The 9050-nt window shown below is 45.6% G+C and overlaps 1 protein-coding gene across 1 annotated transcript in view; it reads left to right on the top strand.

Moving 5' to 3' along the window:
- The window catches only part of ppp1r14bb (protein phosphatase 1, regulatory (inhibitor) subunit 14Bb), a 15292-nt gene continuing 6242 nt past the window's right edge, over positions 1 to 9050 (top strand). Inside the window, exon 1 of the mRNA XM_027000673.2 lies at positions 1 to 777. Within this exon, the coding sequence (XP_026856474.1) occupies positions 580 to 777 (198 nt within the window). The 5' untranslated portion in view covers positions 1 to 579. The remainder of the gene's footprint in view (positions 778 to 9050) is intronic.

The raw sequence follows: 9050 nt of genomic DNA, 5'->3' as shown, positions 1-9050 counted from the left end.
TTGAAGCGGCCAGAATAGGAAGAGAGGAGGGGGACGGAAGGACAAAACCGACCGGGGAGAAGAAAAGAGGGAGAATAGTGGAGTGTTTGTTTTCACTTTATGTCGCTTTGAATAACGGTTTTTTGTTTTAAAGCTTTCTCCAGAAGATCACTTTGACTGAAACATTCACGGGCAATATTTGCAAAGGTTTTGCATGTGCCGCTACACAGAAAGGGAGAGAGCAGAGCTCGTCATAGCCGAGACGGTTTGAATGGTCGTACATTACTTTTACGAATTGTGGGGATACGGACACGTGTTGAGCCCTTTGTAGCCAGTTCCTTGTCTGTTTAATCAGCAGTAGCCGTGAGATTAAACTAACATACCTACGTTAGTTACTTATAGTCTTGCTGAGTCGTTCTTGTCAAGGCGTCGCTAAATGCTGAGCAGTTTTGTTTTGGTTTGGTTTTTTTTCTGAAGACGGAGACAATAGCAAATCTTCAAGTGACATTTAAAATCACAAAGAACTGACCGGCTCATCAAAGACGGGCGGACACACCACCCGAGTTCTCACCCGGTGTTCCCACAGGATATCGACGGACCATGGCGGCGGTTACAACTCCAGAGTCAAGCCCACAGAGCCGAGTGTATTTCCAAACGCCCCCCGGTACTGAGGAAGCCGAAACTCCAGTTAGGAAGCAAGGACGCGTTACGGTTAAATACGACCGAAAAGAACTCAGAAAGAGACTGATTTTGGAAGAGTGGATAATAGATCAGCTAACTGATCTATACGACTGCGAGGTGAGACCACATACCTTTAGCTGGGTTGAGGAGACGCAATCGATAACAGACTTTTCAGTGATTTATGAGACTAATCAATAGTCATTTGTCTATCTTCTCTATTGTTTATCTATAATGTGATCAGATGTGATCAGTGTGATTTTATTTTGTAAATATGGGCAAATACTTTCGAAGGTAACTTCAATTTAACATCTTTGCCTTCTCATTAAAACATGGTTAGACTGATAATTCAGTTTATACGTAACACCATTAAGTTACCTTACAAGCCAAGAGCAAGCGCATGGCAGTGTGTATTTAAGCACTGTCAAGTGTTGACCTAGCTACAGTCTATTTCTAGTTGCCTTCTTTAAGAATTTAACTGCTTAACCTACTGTGTGTGTCTGCATGGCTAAGAAGTCAGTATTACTTGTGTATTGCGGGCGTAATATGCAAATTGGTGAACTACTCCCTTACTTCACACTGACCACTTGTTCGGATGGCGTTTGGAGACTGTCTTTGCAAGTCAGATTATGGCCCTTTTGGTTCGGTCACCCCCGTGCGGTCACGTTGAACAGAGGGGAAAAAAGTGCTAAAGCCAATCGGGCGGCATCTTCAAACAGGGCGAGTCCGTGCGTTTAGCGACGTCCAGAACCGGACCCGAGATCCCCAACCCCTCTAGGTGGACAGTCAGCTGCCCCGTCGGCTAAAGAGCTGGACGTGTGCTTGGACTTTTCTGCGCTTCCTCTTCTCTCCGTTTCTCCTGACTGTTCCAGTTGCCCTTCCCCCAGTCCTATATACTCCTGACACGGAAACGCATTATTTTTAGGGACCCTAACGTGTCTAAATTTCTAACATTTCTAAGATAATATTCCGCTGTCCAGTACAACGCGGCACCCCGGCAAGAACTGTAGAGATAACAAACAAGTTAAACCAGCCAGCGTGGCATAGCGCCATGGAGAGTACACGGCTGCGCGCTCACGTGGTAACTTTAACGGGGCCGCGCATCTCCGGTCTCATAGGGCCATGCAGAGAGGGGAATGTTGTAGGGTAGTGATATAAAGATAACGGAGACCGGGGGGCTGGCCGAGATATTCCAATAACCGTGAAATCAGCACGGGTCTAACTCCACTCTCACACAGTATTGACCAGATTTATGTGTGTACACCATCGGACAAAGATAGGACCGCAGTAATATGTTCACTTCAAGCTGTCCGTCGTGAAAGTTGGCGGTAGTTGCGTTTGTTATGAAAACAAATTAAAAAATAAAATAGTTGGGAAGTTTAGAAGCAGGGGCAGCATAAACAGCCATACAGAGAGGTGGAAAAAACGTGCAGATGGAAAAAGACAGCTGCGGTTTCACCCCCTGGCCGAATGCGATTTGCTTTTTTAAAAAGATTTTTCCTGAGGAACACCCCCCCCCACACACACACACACATTTACATTTTCGTTGAATCTTATCACATATCGAAGTGTGCACTCTTCATAATGGAAATTTATCTCAGTTTCCACCCACAAGAGTTAATTAATTGATCATAACACCTGAATAACAGCAATGTGAACATTAATCTGTTTCCATTGATCAAACTTCACCAACTTAATTAAATTTAACATCATTTGTGTCAAGGGATAAGATTTAGTGAAGAAAAAGATAAAAACAACTGTAGACCAAGGCACTCCTTAAATTAAAATGTCTTCATTGTACTGGCATGTCTTCACTGTACTGTTGGAAATGCCCATGCGTAGCAGCTAATGCCTCCCTCAGGGCGTAATACAAATGAACCAAGGAAAAGTGTGTGTATGTGCCCAGTTAAGTGACCAGGTGCAAACACAGGTGTCTGTTTAGTCAAGACAAAAGATGTATCAGCTAAAACAATCCCATTGGCTAAACGTTCCAAACGGTTGTGTGTGTATATGTGTGCGGTTGGTCGTGGTGGTGAGGCAGGGGAAAGAGGATAAACCAGCTTCCACTGTGAGACAGAAGACACACACACACACACACACACTCGCACACACACACACACACACACACACACACTCACACACACACACACACTCACACACACTCACACACACGCACACACACACACTCACACACACACACTCACACACACACACACACACTCACACACTCACACACACGCACACTCACACACACACACTCACACTCACACACACACACACACTCGCACACACACACACACACACACACACACACACACACACACACACACACACATACACACACTCACACACACTCACACACACACTCACACACACACACACACACACACACTCACACACACACACACACACACACACACACACACTCACACACACACACTCACACACACACACACACTCACACACACTCACACACACACACACACTCACACACACACTCACACACACACACACACACACACTCACACACACACACACACACACACACACACACTCGCACACACATACACACACTCGCACACACACACACACACACTCGCACACACTCGCACACACATACACACACTCGCACACACTCACACACACACACACACACACACTCACACACACTCGCACACACATACACACACTCGCACACACACACACACACACACACTCACACACACTCGCACACACATACACACACTCGCACACACACACACACACACACACACACACACTCACACACACACACACACTCGCACACACATACACACACACACACACACTGGATCCACACTGTTGTGATCTCTAGAGATGTGTGCAGACTCTAGAGATTACAATTTGCAGACCACGCAGACACACATACCCACATACAGAGGTGTGCAAAAGGTGTGTGAAAGAGAGAGAGAGAGAGAGAGATTTAGCAGGTTTGTACCTGCCTTTCCCACACACTGCAGTCAGCACACTGTAATCGTGAGCATGTGGAGAAATAGTTCAGGTTTAGAGTCACTTTCAATGAGTCTTGCCAGGGTTTGACCTTAACTGGTGACCGTAACACCAGGTAGCCTTTGCAGAAGTAATGCTGAACGGGAAAAGAAGTACTAGCTCGTAGCCTTCTATATATGAACGTAGCTTCCTATAATGCCTCATTCTATTTACTCTTTCATGAAAAGGCAACACTACTTGATTAACCACACAGCAGCTATGATCTCACTCATTTTCTCTCATACTTCTTCATCTTTGGTAAAAACAGAACATTGAAGAGGAAATGGCTAATCTTCTGTTCATGATCAGAGGGGCTGGACTAAATGCTCAGGGTGTCACCCTCTAGCAGTGGCATGCTATGGATATTATGCTGCTCCAAACTGAAGTCCACTGAGATGCACATTTAACATCTTCATATCTATATTTAAACACATATGAGAAGGTCATGAGTTAAATTATGTTTCTTACACCTACTGTGCAGCTGCTGTTCTTAAATGCATTCAGAAGTGGAAATATTGTTGTTTCTTTATATCTAATATCCAGTAAATAAAACAATGAAATGAAAGCAGCTTAATATAATTCCTAGTGTGAGCTTGTGAACACTTTGCTAGCTGCTGATATGCAGAACATCTGACAAACTGCTCATCTGAAAGCACATGAATGAAAATTTTGAAACGTAAGTTACTGACTCAAGCAACAGACTTCTGTAGGAAGGCATATGCTAGCCATCTTAAAGAACAGACGTCTAGGAATAGCACCTCTTCTGAAACCCTGAAACTGGAGGTGGTACTGGAGAGTGCTAAGAGCTAGCCAACCCAATGAATTAGCCCAGTCTTAGTGTTCTGCGTTTTAGATCATGACTGGAGGCTGACAAGCTGACAGCATTGGCACAGTGTATACGTATGTATGGGAACCGTGGGTGACTGAACATAATATGATGACTTGTACAAGAACTCCCACGTCGTGACCTGTCACGATGAATAAATCACAAGAGGATCATGTCTGCTTTTATGAGCCTCGAGGCTGGCCTTCGCGAGCGGGAAAGGGGATGTAAAGGCCTGAAAAACGAACATGCTCAGTGAACATCTCGGGCTAATTAGTGGGGCGGCATCATACACGGTTCTCATGGTTATCCTGTCACAGTAAAAGTGTAATAGACCAGGTGGCTAACGCTGCCTCAGACTGTGTTCTGCTAAGAATAATATGAACATTTAAAATTACATTCAGGCTGGCTTTCCTCCCATTTTAAATGGTTCTTGTCAACAGGGCAATTTTTCAGTATTTAATTAATGGATCTTGGTTAATGGATCTTGGTTCAAACGTATATATGTCAAACAAGTGGCATGACGGCCGCTTAGCGATGAAAGTAGCAGAGGTCAGCGCGGGCAGCCCTCCCAAGCTGCTGCTCTCTGGGTCGAGTCCGGAAGGTTTCAAACCCTCCAAAGCACAAATGCTTAGCAGTGAGCCATTTAAAATCTGACAGGGCCCCGGTTGGAGGAGGCTGGCCAGGTAGAGCAGTCCCCCTCGGGCTCCATGTCTTATTCACCCTTTATTCACAAGTGCCCTCCCTCCCCGTGTAAGTGTACCAGGCCTCAGGGGGGTTGTGACACGGAGCTGCTGTAGGTAAGATGAGGGCGGAGTAACCGGCACGTGATGAAATGCAGCATGGGTTTATTTTTGGGTGTCGCTGTGAAATATAAAAATATGTAAGGGTGACAATATCTGCTTGGTTGCACTGTGAGTGACCTCTTTTCTTTTTTTGATGTAGCATTTTCGGGCAAGCTTTATTCTAATTGCACGTGACCTGCTGTGGCCTGTAGAGCAGTCGGTACGCTGCCCCTGTGCATGTGTGATTATGCATGCAGTGCCCTGCTGGGAGTCTGAGGACACAACAAGAATAAAACGGTCCTTTTCTCCCTCTTCCTCTTTTGTCTCATCATCCGTCTCTCTGTCCCTGCCTGTCTCTCCGCTTCTCCAAGCCTTCATCTTCAACGCGCTCCCCATGTTCAAGTCAGTCGGTCACAGTCCAGGGAATGAACTGGGATTGCTGCAGGTCAAAGGTACCTGTCACAGGGCAGCAGTATAATCGTCCACTGCCTTTAATCCAGGTCTAATACTTTCATTAGCATAAAGAGCCTTGAGGAATTTACTGTGAGAAAGTTTTAATTAGTGGCGGTGGAGCAGAGGAGAGCAGACGTTTTCAGTCCATCTGCCCCATGGCCCAGGGACGAGACCCGGCTCCCCAGTGTGTCTGGGGAGAGACTGGTGTTTATCTTTGGAAAGGCATATTTCCTGTTTCTTAATGATCACTCAAAATGCAATATGTGGTGCACCAAACAAATATTCATGGCACTTTCATGCACATGTGCGCACCCTCCAACACACACACACACACACACACGGACACGCAGGCAGAGAGTATCTTAAAGAACTTCATTGAATATTCCAGCTCTCATTTTTGTTCTGCTCCAGAAACAACCGAGTCTGGAGGAGAAAGGGATAGAGGGAAAGAGGGAGACAGGGAGAGATTGAGAGAGAGACAGAGCTGAGCGATTGGAGGATGACTGGCAAGTACACCACGGCAGATTGATCCTCTCTCTCTCTGTCTCGCTAGCTGGGTAGTGGGAGGCTGAAAGAATGAGGGATTTCCTCTGACTCCCTGATGGCTGCACAGAACTCACCAGCTCGTACTCTACATGGACGTATCGACCGTGTCTAACTACATATCACACATCGATTGACACTTAGCAGACACTGAATTACATAACTTTATTGCCTTCTTGTCTGCCTTCTTACGGACACGGCAGTACTTCTCCCTTTAACAGAGGCTGAGGGGTCATTATGTCCTGAACGTTCATTTTCACTGCCATATATCACACGGCCAATAAATAATTTCCCTATAAATGAAATTTTAATTAAACTTAGTGGTGCTTGTTAGGGCATAAATCACATAGCATGAGGCCATCAGGGCAAACCATGCTTGGGCTTTCTTTTTTTTGGGATTGACTGGCCATCCTGGGAGGAAGGGCACCAGGCTGTTTAAACGATTTTGCGCACTGATGAAAAGCCCCTTCTTGAGACGAGCTAAATCCGATGCTCAATTTCTTCCTCCCTCCCTCTTGTGTGTGTGTAAATCACAGAGAACAGAGCTAGGCCTGTAGTATCCACCGCTCAGGAGGGCCGTGAGGGGCTCGAGCTTCAGCCCAGTCCACAGCGTGAGGTCATCATCACTTACCTTAATTAAGGTTGGCAGTGTCCTTCAGGCTAACCCCACCCCCCACATGCACGCACGCACACACACACACACACACACACACACACACACATTTGCCAACCTGGATAGTTCCTGGTCGCTCTCTCTCCACTGCTGACCTTCTGTTATTCTACACCTTCTGCTTGAGCAGGCAGGAAGCGGGATGTTAACTCTGCGGTGACGTGCTATCTTGGGACTGGCTGTGGGTGCTGTGTGCATGTGCACTACAGCTTCTGGGATGCATTTGTAATCTGAACAGTAGCACACAGGCCTGTAAAACACTGAAGTAAATACCACTGTGTATTTATACTGTATTTTAATGCCATACATATAGCATATCATTACTCTCGCACCTCACAGGCATAATGCTGTGTCCATTTCTCGCTTCTCTCTCCGTATTTGAGCTGAGATTGAACTGAGACGAAAACAACAATGCCCCCAGCATCTTCTCTCATCTGCATGTATGCACTCTCTCTCTCTCCTTCTCTCTGTCTCTTCCAGGGGCAAACAGTCTGTGTCTACTCTGCGTCTATATGTGTGTGTAGTGTGTCTGTTATTCTTCAATGTGCCAAAGGCTGATAAGAGCTTGTGTGTGAGGAAAGACAATGGGCAGTCACCGATACATTCTACCTCCACCCCAACCCCCCCATTCACCCAACCCCTGATGGCCCCAAACACCCACTTCTGCACTCACCCAAACCCAGTCACCCAACTACCCACTTCCACACACACTCACCCATCTAACCCTCCCTTACTGAATCAGAAGACAGAAATGTCTGATAGACTGTCAGTCTATCTCCATAAGAGCAGTCTGTCTTGCGTATCTCGTCTCTCGTCATCTGCACAATGTCCAATCATCCTTCACTTGGATGTTGATGAGTTAAAGGACTTACTGCTCTGACATGTATGAAGCCTTTGAGTTGGAGCGGCTCAAGCTTGCGCCGACTGGCTCCGGTGGCGTATGAGTTAAAATCCCACTCATTCAAAAAGATTTTGGAATTAAGAAACTGGTTGAGCTGTTAAGCAAGTCTGTTCAAACTTGTGCAGAACAAGAGAAAATCAGTGAAGCATGACTAATCCTAGCCAGGATCTGTGCCCTATACCTGCTCACTTCCTACTTCCTGCCTCAGCCATATCTGTCCTTCTATCTCTCTCCAACTTTCTCTGTTTTTAAAAGTGCTAGCAATCAGGAACCAGTGATCTTGCAGGTTTTTTGTTAAAAGCCACAGGTCTCCTATCTTAGATAATTTTGAGAGAAGTTTGACTAGAATGAGTCAGTGGCCTTATCCTGAATGTTCCATAAATCAAGCTGAACTGTAGCTCTGAGGGAGGAACTCTGCTAGGACTAATGAGCACTGCTTTGGTGCCGGGCTGGTACACTTCCTTGGCTCTTCCGTCAAACATTCCTCAGTCAAAAAGACATACCAAACCCCCCTGGAAGCGAAGAAGAGCTACTTGTCTACACCACACTAACATGTACTACTACGTTTAGAGAGTTGGTTTTAAAGTTAGAGGATGACATGCTATCTTTCCTTTGTCTCAGAATGGCAGCTGTCTCGTACCATTTCTGCTTTTATAATATCATAGCACAGAGTTTATCGCAAGCTGTAACATTATCCAGCATGTTTGCTTCCACAGTACTGTTTATGAGAGAGTTACCTAGCAGCAGAAAGCCCATGGGATATAGTTAGGAGTGTGCGTGATTGTATGTGTGTGTGTGTGTGTGATTTTTTGGGGGGTGGTGTTACGGCACACAGTAGAATATTCATATGGAGCACATAGTGCCTGGAGCAAAGTGTTGCCAAATGTACACACACACACACATGCGCAAAACAGTATTAAATATACACACACAGATCAATATATTGACAGCCAACAACACATGCATACAAATACAAGCATATGTATTTATCCACATAGACATACATACAGTAGCTCAGAATTGCAGGCACACTCACTTATAGAATTACACACAAACACATGCAGAATACCTCAGCTAATTCTGCCCAGAGTAGTCTGATAGCACCCCCCCCACACACACACACACGCACCTCATACTGATGAATACTTCCAGTTATTCACACTCACACTAATTCACACAAAACACCAGCTG

The sequence above is a fragment of the Electrophorus electricus genome, chromosome 19, assembly GCF_013358815.1.
Source record: "Electrophorus electricus isolate fEleEle1 chromosome 19, fEleEle1.pri, whole genome shotgun sequence".
Lineage (NCBI taxonomy): Eukaryota > Metazoa > Chordata > Actinopteri > Gymnotiformes > Gymnotidae > Electrophorus > Electrophorus electricus.
The sequence above is the reverse complement of the archived record's forward strand: the minus strand, read 5'-3'. Positions and strand labels throughout refer to the sequence as shown.